This window comes from Mustela lutreola, chromosome 12 (genome assembly GCF_030435805.1).
Source record: "Mustela lutreola isolate mMusLut2 chromosome 12, mMusLut2.pri, whole genome shotgun sequence".
In the NCBI taxonomy this organism is placed as follows: domain Eukaryota; kingdom Metazoa; phylum Chordata; class Mammalia; order Carnivora; family Mustelidae; genus Mustela; species Mustela lutreola.
The window spans coordinates 9,339,486-9,361,873 of record NC_081301.1 but is presented as its reverse complement, the minus strand read 5'-3'; the positions used below and the strand labels follow the sequence as shown (position 1 = coordinate 9,361,873).

The following is a 22,388-nucleotide window of genomic DNA, read 5'->3' as shown; positions in this document are numbered from 1 at the left end:
TTATATAGAGATTTAAATGGACAGAAAAGCCAAAACCTTTTTCAAATTGACCATCTAGGGGCTTCTGGGTGGCCCAGTCAGTTAAGCATCCAACTCTAGACTAAGGCTCAGGTTATGATCTCAGGACTCTAAGATGGAGCCCCCTGCCAGGCTCTGCACTGGGCATGGAGTCTGCTTAAAAATCTCTCCTTCCCTCTGCCCCCAACGCTCCTTTCTCTCTCTCTCTCTCTCTCTCTCTCTCTCAAAAAGAAAAAAAAAAATTGAAACTAGAATTCTCTGATTTTATCCTGTTTTATGTATTCAACTTTGGAGCCATATAAATGTTTTATACAGCTATTAAAGAAAAATTAGAATACAATCTCTAAAAATAAAAGCAAAATGAAATGAACAAACCTAAGTGTAATATTGAGTTGGCATTTTAACTACAAAAAGAGAAATTATTTTAAGTAACTTTATCACACAGCAATTTATACATCCCTAATGGAACATATCAAAAGGGCAAAAAAAAAATTCTCAGACTGTTTTTAGTAATCATAGTGTTAGTAATGATGGTGATATTTTTATTCTGGAACCAGGATTTTCAGCATAAGAGAAAAGATACATAAACATAAAACCAAAGTAAACACTCTATAATCCTAAATTCAAATAGGCGTTATCAGCATTAACTCAAAATGTATTTCCTCTTAAATTTATCTTTTTCTGAGCTCTATCCTCTGAAAGGCCTCTAAGGAAGAAACCAATCCAGTGAGCACCTCTAGAGTTCAAGTTTTGGTCTTTCAATGCCATTTACCACTAAAAAAGAACTAAGACTCTTGAAACAAATGGCTAATTCTGGCCAGATCTGGAGAAGGAAATAGATAAGAATCATGCATTTATCCTGTCTTTCTTGTAGTGACTACATCTGAGAATAACCAAGTAATACATTAGGAAAAGCTGGTCTTTATATCAAGACAATAAAATTAGAATCACTATTTTGCAACTCCTAATGAAATAATTCATCTAGGTAAAGCTCATCAATGACCACTAAAACCATTAGAAGAAAGGCTGATGAGAGTAACCTAAAAATGGGTAAAGAAAACCTAATTCTACCATCAATCTGAACAGCACAAAAAAGACAAGAAGTTATTCCACATTTCCCAATACGATGCAATATGAACTATAGATTAGCATATACAAAATATTCTTATCAAAAAATCAAGCTTCAATCTTAGCCAAGTTTTAGATCCAATTCCCTGTTTACAGGAAATAGAGAGCAGAGGAACATATTAAATGAGACCACACAGATACAATAAGCAAAATCTAGATTGTAGGAAATTCAATAGGACAAATGACACAGTTCCTTAAATAAATCACAAGGAAAAAAGTAAAGAAGACTATATAAATTAAAAAGGAAATGGAATATGTCAACCAAATGTGTGGACCTTAGATCTATACCTGAATGAACAACTGGCAAAAGAAAAAAAGAAACATTTGAGACAATCAGGGAAATGTTTGTTAATATCAAAGAATTCCTGCTAAGTTTTCTTATGTGTTAAAAAATACACAAGTATTTAGGTATGAAATTATACTATAGCTGGGATTTGCTTAAAATTAATCTGGTAGGGGGTGGGAGGGGCGCCTGAGTGGCTCAGTCAGTTAAGCATCAGACTCTTGATTTCAGCTCAGGTCATGATCTTGGAATAATGGGATAGAGCCCCAAATCAGACTCTGAGCTCAGTGAGGAGTCGGCTTGAGACGGTCCCCTTCTCCCTGTGCCCTTCCCTCTGGCTTCAGCGCACTCTAAATAAATAAATAAAATCTTTAAAAAAGTCTAGAAGGGGAGAGGAGGTAAATCAAGAAAAGACACAAGACTGGCCCTAAGTAGATAACTGCTAAATCTGGGTGATGGGTATACAGAGGCTCATTTCACCATTCTCTCTATTTTTGTATATGTTTAAAATTTTCCATAATAAAAAGCCATTTAAATTTAAGCCAGGAGTGGAGGGACTAAGAAGCTTATCAATCACATCAGATGAAATCACTTCACCCTGAGTAAAACTTAAATTCTTTACAAGATCCTCCATGATCAGCTCTCTCACCACCTATTTGGGCCCACTCTTCCCCTTTTCTACTCTAGTCAATGAGCATCCCTCCTTGCTATTCTGTGGATACATCAGGCACACATGCATCACAGAACCTTCGCACTCACTCTCCTTCATCTTAGGACACCCATTTTCTAGTATCTGCCTGTCTCATTCCTTCAGAACTCTGCTCAAGCATCACCCTCCCAATGAGGTCTTCCTTGATCACCATATAAAAAATAGCAAAATTCCCTACCTAGCATTCCTCATCCTCTTTACCTGAATATGTTTTTTGCTTTGCAACTTATCCCATTCTGACAATACTAGGTTTGTTTACTGTCTATCTCCCCCACAAGATCCATGAGTGCAGGGACTTTGTCTTGTTCTTTGCTGTATCTTCTAGGCCTACAAAGGCCTAGCTGTCCTTGTGTATTTTAGGAGCTAACTAAAAACTTGTTAAATGATTAACTATGGAAGAGAAGTAGAAAAAATAGCTGCCAGAAGAAGACATCCAAATGGCCAAGAGACAAATGAAAAAGTGCTCAACATCACTTGGCATCAGGGAAATACAAATCAAAACCACAGGGAGACACTACCTCACACCAGTCAGAACAGCTAAAATTAACAAGACAGGAAATGACAGATGTTGGCGAGGATGCAGAGAAAGGGGAACCCTCCGACACTATTGTGGGAATGCAAGCTGATGCAGCCACTCCAGAAAACAGCATGGAGGTTCCTCAAAAAGTCGAAAACAGAGCTACCCTACAACCCAGCAATGGCACTACTGGGTATTTACCTTAAAGATACAAATGTAGTGATCTGAAGTGGCAGGTACACCTGAATGTTTATAGCAGCAATGTCCACAATAGCCAAACGATGGAAAGAGCCTAGATGTCCATCAACAGATGAATGGATAAAGAAGATGTGGTATATATACACAATGGAATACTACAGCTGTCAAAAAACCCGAAATCTTGCCACTTGCAATAATGTGGATGAACTAAAGGGTATTACGGAGAGTGAAATAAATCAGAGAAAAACAATTATCATATGATCTCTCTGATATGTAGAATTTGAGAGGCAGGGTGGGGGGGGGTCTTCGGTGCTAGGGAGGGAAAAAAATGAAGTAAGATGGGATTGAGAGGGAGAAAAACTGTAAGAGATTCTTTTCTTTTTTTTTAAGATTTTATTTATTTATCAGGGGGGCAGGGGAGAGCGAGCATAGGCAGACAGAATGGCAGGCAGAGGGAGAAGCAGGCTCCCCGCCGAGCAAGGAGCCCCATGTGGTACTCAATCCCAGGACGCTGGGATCATGACCCGAGCCGAAGGCAGCTGCTTAACCAACTGAGCCACCCAAGCGTCCCAAGAGATTCTTAATCTCAGGAAAAAAACTGAGGGTTGCTGGAGGATGGGAAGTAAGGATAGGCCTGCTGGATTATGGACATTGGGGAGGGCATGTGCTATGGGGAGTGCTGCGAAATGTGTATGCCTGATGATTCACAGACCTATATCCCTGGGGCAAATAATACATTTTATGTTAATTTAAAAAAAAAAGAAAGAAAGAAAAAAGAGCTGCCAGGATAGGGAGGCAGAAGAGAGGGAGGAAGGAGAGAGCAAATGAGCACAAAAAAGCAGAAATGAGATGGGGGCTGGTAATGAGAGCCTTTCCTCCTGCTTCCAAGCCATACATAAGGCACAGCCTGAGTTGCTCAACTTCAAACTGCTCTTCAACTTCACTTGCTCTATGTCATTGGCAGCTGAAGAGTTCTGAATAACAGAATCAGTTGGGAGTCCCCAACAAACAGAGAACTGAAAAAACAATAGCCTAGAAATTTAATTATCATCAGGCTTATGAGAAAGCACATACAGTAGCATTCAGGAATATGGAATGTATATTAGAACTAGTAAGGATTCAGCGAGTAGCTGGATACAAAACAAATAGATAAAGACAATAGATTTCTTCACAAGAGCAGTAACAAAACTTATGGGGAAGAAGACATTAATTGTAAGGATAGCACAAAATACAAAACATCCGGAAATAACCTTAATAAGAAATGTAAAAGTGCAGGGACAATACAGAGACAAGACAAAACGTTGCATTTATGTACTATTTGTACATACAAAAAAGATCATAAGAGGTATGTTTAGAATATTTAAAATATATATACCTATGTAAATAGAATCTAGAAAACATGTATCAAAATGTTAACAACAGCAGTTCCTCTGAACCTGAGAATACTGGTTGCTTGTTTTCATTTTTATATTTTCTTTCAAATTTCCTGTAATGAAATTTTCTTTTAATATAGAGGCCTTGGCAACCTTTCTGAACCCTGGCCACCACTGACACAGAGGAGGAAAGGAGTAAGGGAACACAAAGCCTCCTCAATACCCAGAGTCCGGGAGCAGCTCCCTTCTGCCAACAGTATGGCAGAATGGAAGTGAGTAGAAAGACTACAGTGTCTGGGGTAGGACTGGCCAGGAGAAGAATTCTGGCTTTGCCACATACTACTTGTAAGTAACTTAAAAAAGTTACTTAACCTCTGGGTTACAGTTTTCTCACATATAATACAGAAGTATTAACAGCTAAGTTGCTGGATTTGCATGAAGAGGAAGCAAACTTATGGGCTGGCATACTTAATATGCCCGTGGTCCCCAGCACTGGTTACTCATGAGAAACACCCAGGGAGCTTCTGAAAAATATAGAATAATGAACCCTGATCTTTATCTTTTGAATTAGGAATTCCACAGGTAGGGCTAGAAATTTAATGGAAACCATTATAATATACGGTTTTGGATGCATTTCTGATTTTTACAGTCACCATTTCTGGGAACTGCTGGTTTAAGAAACCAATACTAGAGGATACATGAAGAAAACTTCAGGAATATCATAAATAACTGATATACATACTACATTGTTCTTTTTTTTTTTTTTTTAAAGATTTTATTTATTTATTTGACAGATAGAGATCACAAGTAGGCAGAGAGGCAGGCAGAGAGAGAGGAGGAAGCAGGCTCCCCGCTGAGCAGAGAGCCCGATGTGGGGCTCGATCCCAGGACCCTGGGATCATGACCTGAGCCAAAGGCAGCGGCTTAACCCACTGAGCCACCCAGGCGCCCCGATACTACATTGTTCTTGAGTTACTATTTAACTTCTTGTGTAAATAGCTTTTTTTTCTCACTAGACCAGATTTCTTAAGGGCAAGAATCACGTAATCCCCAAGCACCTAGTATAGAATTACTATACACACAGAAGGTATGGAAGAAACACTTGTTAAATGGCTCAATGAATAAGAGTAATAATAAATTTTGCAAAGAATATACCAACACCATTTCAAAACAATAAAATCAAAAATACCGAGGCTTGGGGCACTGGACTGGCTCAGTCAGAAGAGCATGCAACTCTTGATCTTGGGGTCATGAGCTGAAGTCCCACATTGGATGTAGAGATTACTTAAAAAATAAATAAAATCTTAAAATATATACACATATATATTATACATATACCTAAAAATATATATTTTAAGATTATATATATATATATATATATATATTTACGTGTATGTGTATACACACACACACACACACACGTGAGTATATATATATGCCAGGGCTTGATTTGACATTGTTCCTGACAAAACTGTCTTCCAACAACCACATTCACATTTAGGATCTTACTCTAAGATATTCCCTTTATCATGTGATCTCAGTAAGTTCATAGAAAACTTCAGGGTATGGACCAGAGAGCTTCTCAGATCCCTTCCAACCTTCTATGAAAAGAATGCATTTCTGCTATATCTTTTTTTTTTTTTTAAAGATTTTATTTATTTATTTGACAGAGATCACAAGTAGGCAGAGAGGCAGGCAGAGAGAGAGAGAGGGAAGCAGGCTCCCCGCTGAGCAGAGAGCCAAGGGACTCGATCCCAGGACCCTGAGATCAGATCCCAGACCCTGAGCCGAAGGCAGCGGCTTAATCCACTGAGCCACCCAGGCGCCCCATTTCTGCTATATCTTAAAAGATGGACAGGATGCAGAAAAACATTGCAGGGGAGGTCATCACATTCATAATAATGATTTTTCTAGTAGGGAATAAAATAAAAAAGAAGAACAGATTTAAAAAAAATTTTTTTTTAATTTGTTAGAGTGAGTGAGCACAGGCAGACAGAGTGGCAGGCAGAGGCAGAGGGAGAGGTAGGCTCCCTGCTGAGCAAGGAGCCTGATGTGGGACTCGATCCCAGGACGCTGGGATCATGACCTAAACCGAAGGCAGCTGCTTAACCAACTCAGCCACCCAGGCATCCAGATTTAAATATTTTTAATGAAATGTAAAGAGCAGAAAAAGAATGAGAGAATGAATAAACGATTATCTAACCAAAATTCCCAATGAAGATCGAAAGGATCTGGCTGTGGCATTTCTTGCCAAAACAGAGTATGTGCTTGAGACTTGCATGAAAACAGTGTTTACTGGACTGCTGCTGACTCCACTCTTCTAACACATTTCAGGACACCAAGAGTGCCAACCTGTGGTAATGATGGAACCCAGCTGAACAAAGAATTCAAAACCATTCCTCTGTGCATTGATGAGGTTCACTGGGCTGGTTCAAGGTCACCATCTCGAAGGGTGGACAAGTATATTAAGAAGGAGCTTTTCCAGCAGTAAGATCACAGGGTCAATTACTGAAATCTGTGAGAGACGGAAATAAGAGGGATGGAAACTAAGGGAGAGAGAAGTATACACAAATAATGAACAGTATGGCTCCAAATGAAAGCAAAAAGGACGCTATTTATTTCTCTAGCACATTCTGTGAAACACTGAACAGAAGTTAAAGTGGATTAGACTTTAAGGAGTAAGTGGGAGATGTATCGAAATTTAAGTTGAAGAATTTGCCACGTGGTAAAGGGGATTAATGCAGTTAGATCTGAGGTGCTCTACTCATCCTATTTATTTGTAATTGTCTTAAGATAAGGAAATGAAGAAGGCAAAACAAAGGGTAACTGGAGAGATGAGTTTAGATAAATCGGCTCTATATTCATTAAGAAAAGATGAATAGAAAAGGCATTAGATACATGAAAAATTTGAAGGAAGTGGACAAGATAAACAATATAAAGCTTTTCAGGTTTGTGATAAATACAAGAGAGAAGTATTAACTGGATCAACAGAAAAGGCCAGCCTAGAGAGATTTTTAAAGTATCAAGAGCAAAACTAAATAGATATTCAAGGAGAACTATAGAAAGTTGCAGAAATGAGACGTAAGAAAGAAGTGAATCAGATTTCTGGTTCTATGCAGTTGTCATTTCATTAAGAAAATCACACCCATTGAGCACACCCATTGTGGTTTACAACCACAGCAGGAAAAAGCAATAACCACTTTATATAGTTTCTTTATCAGAAAGAGATTGGCCTTTAGCTGCAGATAGAGCTAGATACACAATATGGCTCTATTGCACTACCACTTTCTGGGCTTATCACTTTACCAAGTTAAAGCTCTCTGAGTTTCTGTCTCATCTGTTAACAATAGCAATAGCTATACCTTGTAAGATCACTACATTGGAGGTAATGTGTATAAAGTGCTTAGAACAGCACTAGGTAGGTGTTGATGTTTTTTTTTTTTTTAGATTTTATTTATTTATCAGAGAGAGAGAGGGGGAGAGAGCGAACACAGGCAGACAGAATGGCAGGCAGAGGCAGAGGGAGAAGCAGGCTCCCTGCTGAGCAAGGAGCCCGACGCGGGACTCGATCCCAGGACGCCGGGATCATGACCTGAGCCGAAGGCAGCTGCTTAACCAACTGAGCCACCCAGGCGTCCCAGGTAGGTGTTGATGTTAATGTAACAGTCATTAATATTGTTAGTTTTATAAGTAGAATGTAGCAAAGGAGTCAGTCAACAAAAATTAATTGGACATCTATTACGTGCCAGCATGGTAGTAGGTGCTGGAAGACATAGAAGACAAAGTGCAGACATTTCTTTAAAAGGAGAAAAAAAGAGGAAATCTAGGACACATGACATAAACATTAGGAAAAACTTCAATAGCATTTTATTTTGTTTTGTTTTTAATTTTCTCTTCTTGCTGAGATTGAAGATTTGAAAATATGTAATACGGCCAGCTTTTTACTACATATACCATATGAACATAAACCACAAATGCTGATAATACCAGCACTATAATGCTTGTTAAGCTAAAGGAAAAGAATCAGCGCATATGCAAAAAAGATTATTATTGTGGCCACTAATGAGGCAAAGGAAAGTCTAGGTTGGAACTGCCAGGAGGAATCTATAACCCAGAGGCCCACCCAAACCATAGGTATTCCTTGGCGCTAAGAACAAGGTACTGGCATGAGAGTTTGTACAAAATGTGCCTTGCACACACCAATTCCTATGACCCAGAATGAACAGTGACCAAAAACACAAGACCTAAAGAACACATGGCATCAAAGGTCCAAAGCACCCAAGTGAAAGCATTCAAAGCTCAAAACACAAAAGGTATCTGCTCAGAGGATTTAAAAAGATGAATTAAAAAATAAAAGCTCTTACTTATTAATATAAACTAAATATACAAATCACAAATTAACAATTAAAATTATTTCCATTTACCTGATTGCTTAGAATTTCTTTCTTTCCACTGAATATTTTTGCATTTGATCTGGTTTTGTCTCTCTTTTCGGAGTCGTTCTAATCTTTGAGCTTGAAAAGAAATATTATAACTATAAGTTTGTCAATGAAAGTTTACTATAAACAAAGACATAATTAACTACCTTTATATGAATAAAGATGTTTTATATTGCATATGTAGGGAAAAAGTCATAAAATTTTAAAGGTGGCACCCCTGAAAAGCAAATACCAACAAAAACATGAAAATATTCTTGATTTATAATTGAAATTAGAGGATATAAAACATTAATAGAGATCATAAAGATAGTATTAACATGGAAGAGAATAATAAAATGTGAAAACTTCTGTGATTAATATGACATTTCATTATATAAATCATTAATAACGGTCTTAAAGGAATTTTAATGCACAAATGAACTGAAGTGAATATTACATTACAGGAATAAAATTACTGTTATGAATTACTCTACCCGTTTCAAAAATTAAAGATAAATGAACTCAGACTAGACTATTAAAGTTTTAAATATAAAATCCTTTATCTAAAAATCATGAAAATTATAAAATGTCAAAGCTATATAAATTAGCATAGCTTTTCTTCAGTGGGCTGAAACAGTTTATAGGTAGTAAAATAAATGATTTGTATCTTTGTAACATTAGTCAAATCTTAAAAAGAATAATTTTTCTTATACAAAATTTTAAGATATACTGAAAGGATTAAAAAGTAAATTCTTTGGTCACTAGGACACACCACAATTGTAATTATTAGCATCTAAGTGCTATCTTAAGAAATTCCAACAACAATAACAAAAGCATCACCTAAAATCATGCATTTGTGAGATTATATTACCACTGGCCGATCAACCTCCAAAAATCAGTGAACCGATCTTTTAAAGAAATACTGTTTAGCATATATTAACAACTACTGCATATGGAAACCACAATGGAAAAGAAAGTCATAATTGATACCATTTCTTGAGATTAGTTTCCTCTGGCTAATCTTCAACTTCCTTTCCTGGCACAATGGTAACAAAAAATAAGTAAGTAAATTTCTCTTTCAGCCTCTTGCAATGTAGAAAATCATATACCCTCACCTTAGCATTGTAGTAGGGAAACACTGAAACTAATCTTGCCGTAAATGTAAACTGTGCCAGCAAAAGCATTCTGACAATGTCACATTTGAACCAAATGCCATTGAAGGAAAATACATTCAATTGCAATTAATAAATGTGAAGGGTACAGCCAAAGTAATATAATCATAAAACTCTCAATTTAGCAGCATTCTCCTACTGAAATCCATTCAACCTGTCATATAAGATATCATCTCAATAACTTGCAAGGAAGTCAGTTTCAACTATAGAATTGAGAATCAATGGTTCTAAATTATATTCAAACCTTCACTCAAACCCTATTTTGATAAAAGTTCCTTGAGATACTAGGAAATGCTATTAATTATTATCATCATGAGAGCAAATTATTCTTTGGAGATATCACAGAATGCTGAATTCTGAACCAAAACCTTAAATTAACATGCCTTGCATTGTATATTGTATCCTGCAGTACTCCTTTATGTGCATTTTACATTTGGACCACAAATATAACATGCAAATATTTTAAATGTTTTACCACATCTCCTGTCATTACTTTTCCTGGAAGTTAGCAGGTTACTGCTACTGATTAGCAGAAATTTTATTTCTGATTATGTAATAAAAATCACCTCCTAGCACACCCTATCATATTAGAACTACATTACATATTCTAAATAATTTATCTAAGTAAAGGCCTTGGTTCATCACATTCGCCTTGAAAGGTTTCCAAAACAAATAAGCTAGAAAATAGGTAATGATAAGCTTTTAAAAGCTAATGACTGAATATGTGTGTACCAAGGTTTAGCATTTTCAAGCCACAAAGATCAAAGGGTAGAGAGCAACTTAATAAAGATAATATATTAAAAGCAGGGGCATCTTTTCTAGTCTCACACCCAGTGTAGGAATTCCTATTAACAGTAGCCCTAACAAATATTCAGGTGTTTACCTCCAATCCCCTGCCCAGCTCCCCCCAACCCCTCCAGGGCCAAGAAAGGGCTCCAGCAGCAGCACTCCTTGGCTGGTCAGCTCTCCGTATTAAAGATTCTTTATTATGTCAACCTGAAAACTGCCACCAGGTAGTCTACACACTGGGACTAATGTTGCTCTGTGAAGATACTCAAAATAAGTCTACTTCCCTTTCTACATGAGGACATTGTAGAAACACAACATCCAACATGCTTCTCAGAGTCACCTTTTTCATCTATTTGTCTTCTACTTCCTTCTAGTAGCATCATTCCAGAGGCACTCTCCATTCAGAGAGAGGGAGATGTTGTTTAATCATGTTCCTGTTAATACACAGAAACTTTCCCCACTAAACCTATTCCAACATTGTGCATTGTTCTGTAAGATTACTGACTGATTTAAAGTTCAGAAGACATTACTAAAAGGCAATGTTTACCTGTATTTGAGCGTCTTCTAATACCAAAGTCCCAACTTGAGGTAATATCGACTGACTGGGCATATACATAGCCCTGAGTCTCACCATTGCTTCCCTGAATTTCTGACCCACTGTCTCCAGGCATTGAAGGAGGATGAATCTTCTCTAGGTCAACATCATGATCAATGAGAACCATCTCACACATTCCCGTGTCATCACTGGTCACATGTGACTGTCGAATATGAGCTAGAATGATAGTTGGATTGTCCAAGAAGGCCATCCTTTCTGTGGGCCAATTTCCTTAAAAGGCTATTTTCTCCTCTTCATATTGTTTCACGTGCTCACCTCCCTAGAAACATGATGTACACAGCAATATTTAAGAATGAGGAAGAAAATGACTGAATCATTTTTCAAACAAATTCAAATTAGTAAAATGGTACCTTGAAAATCAACATTTATCCCTATACCTAGGAGCTTACAAGGATTAAATCTAGGCTGAAAGGAAATCCTTATAAGCACTAGGGGCTACAGCTCTAGCCAATGAGATCTCCATGGTATCAGAGAGGATGGCTTCCTCTCTTGCAAAACAAATAATAGTGACTCCTTAGACCACTCAAAGCACATAATTACTGTTAAAACAATAAATTTTCCTTTCTTTCTCCCTTCAATTTCATTCAGTCTCCTCATTACTTTATAAGGTCATGGGGGAACAAGTCGTATTTTCCTCAAATTATGTGCAGAAGTGTGAACCTGTACTTCTTTCGTTTACATTTCCCCCTTTGTCACATAGCTGTGAGGTAACTAAAAGAACACAGACAATACTTCAGTTACTAGGATTAATAAAAAATGAACCACTAAAGTAATTTTGTTCAATAAATACATTTACCTTTCTTCTGGTTTAAGATAGTATTGTGCTTTTATTTTATTTCATTTCATTTAAGAGGGGGGAGGGTGGGGCAGAGGGAGAGAGAGAATCTCAAGCAGGCTCCACGCCCAGTGCAGAGCCTGATACAGGGCTCAATCTCGGGACCCTGAGACAATGGCCTGAGCCGATATTAACAGTAGGATGTGTAACTGACTAAGCCACCCAGGTGTCCTAGCATTGTGCCTTTAAAATAAACTTTATTAATCAAAATTCTCTGCTACCAAATTAGTTTCTTAGAAACCTCAACATAAGAACTGCTTCCTGAATCCTGATGAAACTAAAATGATGTTTATTCTGAAAACCATATGATGTTTATTCTGGAAACTAAGATACCTCCTCAGTTTAATGGGAATATTCAAAAAAGAAAATACGGCAGTCTCCCCTCATCTGTGGTTTCATTTTCTGCAATTTCAGGTACTCGTGATCAACAGAGGTCCAACAGCAGATGATTCTCCTTCTGATGTATCATCAGGTCAATAATAGTAGCCTAGGGGAGCCTGGGTGGCTCAGTAGATTAAGTGTCTGTTTTTGGCTCAGGTCCTGATCCCAGGGTCCCGGGATCAAGTCCTGAATTGGGTTCCCCACTCAGTGGGGAACTTGCTTCTTCCTCTTCCTCTAACCCTCCCCCTGCGTGTGCTCTGTCAAATAAATAAAATCTTTTAAAAAATAGATTAGTAGCCTAATGCTATGTCACAATACCTATGTCATTCACCTCACTTTGTCTCATCATGTAGGCATTTTATCACCTCACATCATCACAAGAACACTGATCATGGTATAATAAGATATTCTGAGAGACTACATTCACATAACTTTTATTCCAGTATATTGTTGTAATCGTTTTGTTTTATAGTTGTTGTTGTTGTTAATCTCTTACTGTGTCTAATTCGAAAATTAAATTTTATCATAGCTAGGTATGTGTAGGAGAAACAATAGTACACATGGGGTTTGGTACCATCCATGGTTTCAGGCATCAACTGCAGGTCTTGGAGTGCACCCCCTGCAGATGAGGGGGGGCTACTGTGTTAGAGGACACTGGTCAGGATAAGGACCTACAGGTAGAACTGGGTTCAAATCCTCACCCTACCACGTGATTTCAGTCAAAATAACCTTAACCTCTTTGAGCCTGTTTTCTTTCTTCATTAATAAAACGGAATTCCAGGAATGAGAGGATATATAAGATAATGCAGGGAAAGTGCTCAAAAGAGCACCTGACACATAATAGAATATTGGCTGCAATTAATAATAACAAAGATGATGGTAAAAATAATCACTGCTAACTTCAGCTTTCAATTCTATTTAAAATAATCCTAAAATATATCAATATTCATTCTTCTTTAGTAAGTGCACAGCACATAAAAAAATGTGTGCTTCCTTTCTGACAGAGGACTCTGCAGGTCACCTGGGTCACCTTTTTCCTCCTCTAAAGTCATTATGAGATGTAAGGAACATGAAAGCTGGAATGATTATGTCCCCAGAACAGTCCCAGAAAGTTTTATTTTTAGAAAGACCTACAACACTAGATTTTCGTGTCATTTGTTTCTTCTAGAAATGGAACATAGTGGAAAATCTAGCTAATAAATCATTATAACCAACAGAGGTTTTTAAAAATTTTTGTCTAGTAACATTCTACTGACATCACTTGGTAGATCTTATAATAAAGATACTAAGATTAAGAGAAAGTTTAACTGAGGAACATCTCTAATCAAATGAATTACACTAATCTTCATTTTTTCCTTCAAATATATTTAGTGAGTCGTTATTTTACACTGAGGCTAATGGGAAATGCCAAGGTAAGGCACCACTGAATCAAAAAGTTTATAACCTAGGGATGCCTGGGGGGCTCAGTTAAACATCTACCTTGGGTTCAGGCCACAATCCCAGGGTCCTGGGACTGAGTCTGCATCAGGCTCCTTGCTCAGTGGAGAACCTGCTTCTCCCTCTGCCTGCCACTCCCCCTGCTTGTGCTTGCTCTCTCTCTCTGACAAATAAATAAATATTATTTTTTATGTTTAGAACCTAATACTGTCCTAGTGTATTTCCTAATACAATGAGATCCCTCCAAGTCTCAGAAATATTATTGTGAGCCTACCATTTTAAGTGTATTAATCAGGAAAACATTACAGAATCACAGGGGAGCATTTAAATTTCACCTGTAAAAATAAGAATTACTTATAAAACCACAAAGAGATGTATACAATCATGGAATTACTTATAAATGAGAATATTTGTTTTGTAACAAAATCAGAACATCACAGATGGTCAAAACTGCCGACATCCTCGTAGCAATCACAGTGTCTCCCCCAGGACAGTAAAGGCGCTAGTCACTAGCAAAGGGACAGGTGCTTTCAATTTCATATTGAGTAACTATCCCCTGCAAAAAACAAGGGCTTGAGGGAGAGGCAATACATTTAGTGGGTGTTCTGGCACCAAGAAGTCAAATGGCAAAGGGCGAAGCAACAAAAGTATACTTGAGTACCCTCAAGAGAATCAGAATGTGTGTGTGTGTGTGTGTGTGTGTTTTAGGAAAACAGATCTGCTCCATCACCGCTTATGAAGAAAAGAGTTATGGGCAAATACTTCTGAAGGCACATACGAAGTCCCTAACTTTACCCCTGTAGAACAGAGGTCCCAAAATCCCCAACAGGAGCAGATATCTTCTCTATGAGAATACTATGACTTCATACAATGAGGAATCTGTAGGATTCACTCAACAAGTATTATCCAAAACCAGTTCTCATAGAGAATTCCAGGAAGTCTGCCCTGAAGTGTGCCTTCCACCTACCATGACATGTATTTGAAGACTTAGGCTGTAAGTTCCAAAAGGACAGGAGACACACCACATCCCTTTTGGCAACAAGCATCTTACCCAGGGCAAAAATTCAGTAACAGTTGCTGTCTGACTTCCAAAGACTATATAATTTTGTTGTAGAGGTAAGTCATCTATGAGCATGTCATATATAGTATGATTATAAAGAAAGGATTGCTCTTCCATTAATACAGATACAAGAGACTCTCTTCAATATGCCTTTCAAAACTGTCACCTTGGGGGACATCTGGGTGGCTCAGTTGGTTAAGTGTCTGCCTTCAGCTCAGGTCATGACCCCAGGATCCTGGGATCGAGCCTTTCTAACAAACAAATAAAATCCTTAAAAACAAAACAAAAAACCTGTCCTGTTGGGACACCATCAACTTACCCCAACACTACATTTCAGAACCAAAAGAATGTTTTAAATCACTTTAAGAGCAGCAAATTATCATTTGAAGGTAAATTTTATTTCTAAGACAAAGATATTCCAAACACAGATGAAAACAAATTATTCTCTCTAATCAGTTGTGCAAAGATCAAAGATTTTTAAAACATAACGTTGGCAGGATTCAGAGAAATTAGTCTTCTCGTGCACTGTAAAAATGAATTAAAATTGAGACTTCTTAGAGGGTAATGTGGTATCATCTATCAAAGTATGAGTACCTTCTGGGCAACCCTACTTGTAGGATTTTCCCTCAGGAGATAATTACGCAAAAATATTTATCTCAGGATTATTTATTATACTGAAAGTCTGAAAGTAACCTAAACATCCACCAGTAATGAGTACGTCACAACACATGCAAGTAACAGAATACTACACAGTCATTAAAAATAGCTAGTAGGGGGCGCCTGGGTGGCTCAGTGGGTTAAGCCGCTGCCTTCGGCTCAGGTCATGATCTCAGGGTCCTGGGATCGAGTCCCGCATCGGGCTCTCTGCTCAGCAGGGAGCCTGCTTCCTTCTCTCTCTTTCTCTCTGCCTGCCTCTCAGTGTACTTGTGATTTCTCTCTGTCAAATAAATAAATAAAATCTTTAAAAAAAAAAATAGCTAGTAGGGAATGGATAAACAAAATGTGGTATATACATATAATAGGTTGTTCTTCAGCCTTAAAAAGGAAGAAATTCTGACACATGCCACAACATGGATGAACCCTGAGGAGATTATGCTCAATGAAATAAGTCACAAAAAAGACAAAGTGTATGATTCCACTTATATGAAGCACCTAGAATAGTCAGATTCATAGAGACAGAAAGCAGAATGGCAGACGCCAGGACCTGGAGGGACAGGGGAATGCTGAGTATTTTTAAAGCATGTTTAAATTTGGGAAGATGAAAAAGCTCTGGAGACTGATGGTGGCGATGGTTGCACTACAATGTGAATATACTTAATGTCATTGAACTATACTCTTGAAAATGGCTAAAATGGTTAATTTTGCTATATATTACAATTTTTAAAATTTTTTAAAAATGTCTAAGAAATGCCACATTAAACAAAATTAAATAAATTTTCTTCTTGCTATTTAATTACAGACTTCCCAATGCTTTTAAATAACTAATGCATAGTGTGAATCTCTAAGAGTGAAGAATCTCATAACACAAAACATCCCAAATCCCAAATTCATCTGATCCTTAAACATTTTTTCCTACAACAACACCTATCAATGTCTAAGAGATTCACAGGGGCTCAGTCGGCTAAGCGTCTGCCTTAGGATCAGGCCACGATCCCAGTGTCCTGGGATCCCTTCCCGCTCCTGCTCTCTCTTACTATCTCTGTCTCTCAAATATAATAGATCTTTAAAAAAGAGAGAGAGAGAGAGAGATTCACAAACATGGTTTAGAAATGCTACTTTTACATTTTTAAAATACAGTTTCTTTGGGCCCTGAACATCTTCCCTGAATGTTACCAATTCTTGACTTGGAGATAACTGGTCCTTTTTATATAGCTTTAGGCTACCTAGATAAACAATTTCAGCTCCCAGGAGGTCTGTTCCCCAAGATGTCCTACTTTTCACAAATTCTCCCCCTTTTTAACTCCAGGTTCCTTTCAAAGCATAGACATTTGTTTTACAAAACTGAAAGCAAAAGGGACATCCACACAGTGTTGGAGGACATGAGATATCCCAAAGTGACACAGCCATTTCAAATGTACTAGATGGGTCACCTTTTATACTTCATTCATTCATTCAACAAATATTTATGAAGTTCCTACTATGTACTAAGTGTTGTTCCAGGTGCAATCTAGATGTTATTACCACTTTACGTGACCATTTGTGTGCATTAATAGCCATGTAACTTGCCTGTGTTAACTTGGAACATGCCCTACACAGGGGAGTAAATTTTTAGTAGGTTTTAATGCTATCAAGTCTCAATACAAGTATATTTTTAATAATAGCTTTATACACATACATTCTCCAAACTTTGTTTGCAAAGGGCTAAAGAAAAACACAAGATACAACATAGTAAAAAAGTAGATGAGAGAAGTGGCAAAGGGTAAGAAACTCTGGACAAATGTTATAAGACCTTGTACATTTGCCACAGGAAGACTGTAGAATCTCAGAAGCAAAAAAGCAATTACAATAACTAACCTTATTTATTACAAAAGCTAGACTTGCTCTTTTTTAGATGGATTAATTCACATAATTCTCAAAATAACTCTATGAGATAATATTTTTATCCCCACTTTACTGAAGAAAAAACTGAAGCAAATAAAAACTTGCCCAAAGTCAGACAGTTAATAAGTCTGAGACCTCCCCAAACAAAAAGTAACAAAGAATTATAACAGTTGTAATAAATGAGATTTTTAAAGATCCTGTTGTTGAGTTCGTTGGGTTCTGGGGTCCCGAGAGAAATTTCTGTAACGGGTCTTCATGGAAGACATAATACAGGAAATGTGTTACGCAGAAGACTAGACCCTTAGCCTTCCCTCGACTCATGCAACCATGATTTGTACAATAGCAAGAAATAAGCAATGCACATAATGATTATCTAAAAATAAGTCACAAAATTTTACAAGAGAAAGAAACTTCAGAGATCACCTACTTGTTGACCTGAAACCACAGAGGAAAGGTTTACTTTAAATTCCGAGTTGCATGTAAGCATCTTGCATCTTTTTAAAACCCCTAGAGATTTATGTAACTTCAGTTGCAAACAAAGTCCATAACTGAGATAACCCAAGCATGAGCTTCTTCACTCCCTAAGGACCTGAGATGGATCCTAAACATGACTTAAAATGCTCACGTCCAGCCAATGATTAAAAGGAAGTTTCCCTTCCTAGATTTTCACACACCTACTTCCCTCTGCCAGACAGACTTCAAGCCCCCTTACCTGCAATCTGTGAAAACTTGTCTGAATAAGCAACAGCCTGAGGCTTCTCCAAGGTCTGCAAACTCCCAATCAAAAATTACTGCTGCCCCATCAATGTGTCATATAAATGTTGGCATGTTAATTGTGTATTTATAAGATTGTTAATGGTTAGTTAATTTACCTCCCACACTATTATTGTACTTGAAATGATTTAACGTCTGCTGAGGGAGTTAACAACATGTAACAGCAGATGCGAGACTTTTTTTTTTTTTTTTACACCTTTCCTCACTGTACCCCGACTTCATGCTATTAGCATTAACTTCAAGTCAGACCTGATTCCTACACAGGATTCCTTAAGAGTGTTACATCTGCACAACAAGGAATGACCACAACTTAGAAAAACAAAAGGCTTTTTACTATATACAAAATCTTTCATGTATGAAAACCAACAGACCCCTTTACTAAGATTTGGACATCTTTTGATCTAGTAAAGTTCAGAGTTCATACCTCCTGGAATTTGAAAATTATTGAAATTGACTAGTAAAATAAAACATACTTCATTGTTTTTAAATCTTTTTCTAAGTCTAATATAACTCTACATTAAATCTTCATTTATTTTTTAGACCAGCAAAAATTAAGTTTTTGTTCCTTTCAAGAATTAAAATCTCCATATGAATACATCTAATTTCATTAAACAGTGAATAGTGAGTCTCTATAGAGGGAGAGTTTAATTTTCCCTTTCAGGAAAGTACTTGTTAGTATATGTGCTGCCGAAGCAAGCACAGGAAAGTACTTGTTAGACTCAAAACAACAGAAAAGAAATGCTTGTATCTTCTTTTAAATAATAGGGGGATTCATTCACAAAACATCATTGCGAGCTAGGCACTGGGAATCCTACAAAAAATTAGATGAACATTGGCCTGCACCTTCCAGAGGCTTACAAACTCCAGTAGATGAGCTACGCTGTATACATGTATAAATGTAACAGAAGGCAATACATACTAACCATCAAATGAGACACTAAGTCTGTTTTCCAAAAGACAAGAAAGTTACAGAGGCTTCAGGAAGGAAGAAGGTCCCAGGGATGACCGGGATTTCATTAGGCAGACATTCAAGAAGAATAATAGATGTTTACTGAGCTCTTACTATCAGCTGTATGTTCATGTGACAACATATTTCGTCCTTACAACCACCCCAAGGGGTAGGTATTAATATCATCTCCATTTTACAAATTTAAAAAATTAAGGCTTAAAGGAACTAAGTAACTTGTCCATGATCACATGGTGGGTTTCTTTTTTCTTTTCTTTTTTTTTAAAGATTTTATTTATTTATTTGACAGAGAGACACACACGGAGGGAGGAAACACAAGCAGGGGGAGTGGGAGAGGGAAAGGCGCACTTCCCATAGAGCTGGGAGCCTGATGTGGGACTTGATCCCAGGACCCTGGGATCATGACCTGAGCCGAAGGCAGATGCTTAAGGACTGAGCCACCCAGGCACCCACATGGTGAGTTTCCTAAAGGCCAGTCTTTACAGCTCCTCCTATCAAGTAGAGTCTACTTCCCTACCCCCTTGAATCTGGCCTCACCCTGTGATTTACTTTGACCAACAGAATGTAATGAAAGTAACTTCTAAACCTCAGCCTCAAGAGACCTTGCAAAACTTCTGCTGTCACTTTCTTTGTAACATACGTGAATCACTGAAAGAAGCTTGGGGGGGGGGGATGTGTGGGAGGGGGCGGCATAGATTAAAAAAAAAAAAAAAGGACCTTGGGATAACTGACCTGTAGAAAGGCTCAGTTGTCCGTCATTCCAGCTATCCTGCTGAGGTCTCCTGATGAGTAACTGAGGCCACCTGAAGCCAACCAGACCCCTACCGACCTACCAGGAAACCAGGTTTTCCCTCCTATAATAAAATATCTCCTTTGGACAAAGGGACACCCTTGGTTTTTCTTGTACCACTAATCTCTACCTGAAATGTCTCCGAATCTTACCATCTGCCAAGATCCAGTTAAAGGGAGCCTGGTACAGTACAGGGCCTCTCTGTTCACGAACACACCTAAAGGCAGAGGAGAGCGACCATAAATCAAGGTATGAAAGAAGGTTGGAGGAGCCACCTAAAGTAAGATGCTATAAGAAATTTACTTTTACACTTCATTCATATTTTCCATTCTATAATATACCGTATCTGTATTTGTTTTAACAGGAAAGAAGTTTTACATTTGAAAATATCACTAAAATTGATAGTCTAGGAATATGGGCCATGCTTACTTTATGGTCTCTAGCGCTCCTTGGCACGTACTGGGATTCTCATAAACCCAGTCTAAACAGCAAGGTCTAGTGGAGAAATATTGACTTGGATATCAGAAATACTTGATTTTGTGAAGACAAAATGGCACTTTATCAATGGACAATTCAAGATCTAAATTTTGCTCAATAGATGTTTCCCATGACTAGTATGAGGAACAACGGTAGGGACGTCTGACTGGCTCAGTCAGCAGAGCATTGTGACTCTTGATCTTGGGGTTGAAGTTCGAGCCCCACATTGAGAGTGTAGAGATTACTTAAAAATGAAATCTTTTTTTTTTTTTAAGATTTTATTTATTTATTTGACAGACAGAGATCACAAGTAGGCAGAGAGGCAGGCGGGGGGGGGGGGGGGGGGAGCAGGCTCCCGGCTGAGCAGAGAGCCCAATGTAGGGCTCAAACCCAGAACCCTGAGATCATGACCCGAGCCGAAGGCAGAGGCTTAACCACTGAGCCACCCAAGTGCCCCTAAAACTGAAATCTTTAAAAGAAAAAAAACTATGACTACTAATAACACCATAAAACAATCAGTATTTTTAAAGTGTTTTGAAGTGTTTAATAGCCAGCAAGAGATGTGAAACCTCAGACAATCTACCTACCCACCACCCTCAAAACTCCAAATATGCCAACATTTCTGGCCGTTAAAAGCAATCTGCTAGTTTGGGGTACCTGGGTGGCTCAGTCGGATAAGCGTCTGCCTTAACTGAAGTCACGTTCTTGGGGTCCTGGGATCGTGCCCTGCATCAGGCTCTGCTCAGCGGGGAGTCTGCTTCTCCTTTTCCCTCAGTGTTCTCTCTCCCTCTCTCTCAAATAAATAAGTAAAATCTTCAAAAAAAAAAAAAAAAAAAGAAATCTGCTAGTTTGCTGCAGTGTAGCCCTAAATTATTTTTCCAGTAGGTGCTATTTCTCTGACATAATAAATTTGATCGACGCTTGTGATAATAAACAAATAATTTGAGGTTTTACTTTAATATTTCAGGTAAAAATGTTTATCGTTTTACCTAGAGTGAAGAAATGAATAATGCCAGAGAAACCAGACTACTTCCCAACATGAAATTACCAGTATGGGAGCTGAAACCATAAACAGCACTCAACTGTCTACCAAATATTCACTGATGTCATTTCATTTGACAAATATTTATAAGGCACTTATTATGTGCCAGGCGCCAGAGATACAATGCTGAGCAAGAAATGAAAAAAGACTTGGCCATTGCCTTCAAGGAGCTAAAAGTTGTAGCTCCTTGGAATTCTAAGGAGTCAGAATTCTAAGATGGCTCCAGAAATTATCTCTTTTTTTTTTTTTTTTTTTTTTTTTAAAGATTTTATTTATTTATTTGAAGAGAGAGATCACAAGTAGGCAGAGAGGCAGGCAGAGAGAGAGAGAGAGAGAGAGAAGCAGGCTCCCTGCTGAGCAGAGAGCCCGATGCGGGACTCGATCCCAGGACCCTGAGATCATGACCTGAACTGAAGGCAGCGGCTTAACCCACTGAGCCACCCAGGCGCCCCAGAAATTATCTCTTGATAGCCATGCAATTACGTCATGCCCACCCCTTTAGTGTGCATAAAACCTAGCCAACAGAGTATACAGCAAAAGTGTTGGGAGGAGGTGTGGGGGAAGTTATACCCTTGATTACTTTGTTATAGAAGATGCCATCCTGGACAACCGAGAAGAGAGATTTTCCCGCTGACCTTGAAGAAGCAAACAGCCAAATTACGGAACAATATATGGCAAGAACCTGGGAATAGCCTGGAAGAGCCGAGAGTGGCTCCAGTCAACAGACAGCAAGAAAATGAGGGCCTCAGTCACAGAGCCACAAGGAAATGAATTCCACCAACAACCTGAAGGAGCTTGGAAGGAGGTCTTTCTCTAGTCAAACCTCCAGATGAGGCTGGAGCCAACTTACTATCGTCCTGTTG

At 38.1% G+C, this 22,388-nt stretch overlaps 1 protein-coding gene across 18 annotated transcripts in view; it reads right to left on the bottom strand.

Moving 5' to 3' along the window:
* MAPKAP1 (MAPK associated protein 1) overlaps positions 1 to 22,388 on the bottom strand; it is a 244,724-nt gene that overhangs the window by 205,287 nt on the left and 17,049 nt on the right. For 6 of the 18 annotated variants that reach the window (XM_059142981.1, XM_059142980.1, XM_059142973.1 and 3 more), the window contains exons 2-4: positions 20,159 to 20,223; positions 11,153 to 11,480; positions 8,651 to 8,740 (exon numbers count right to left, since the gene is read on the bottom strand). The exons of 5 other annotated variants lie outside the window; for them this stretch is intronic. In XM_059142981.1, the coding sequence (XP_058998964.1) occupies positions 8,651 to 8,740; positions 11,153 to 11,411 (349 nt within the window). In that variant the 5' untranslated portion in view covers positions 11,412 to 11,480; positions 20,159 to 20,223. Of the gene's footprint in view, positions 1 to 6,578; positions 6,742 to 8,650; positions 8,741 to 11,152; positions 11,481 to 20,158; positions 20,224 to 21,140; positions 21,297 to 22,388 lie in introns of those variants that run through there. 7 more of the 18 variants (XM_059142974.1, XM_059142975.1, XM_059142978.1 and 4 more) reach the window with 4 other exon arrangements.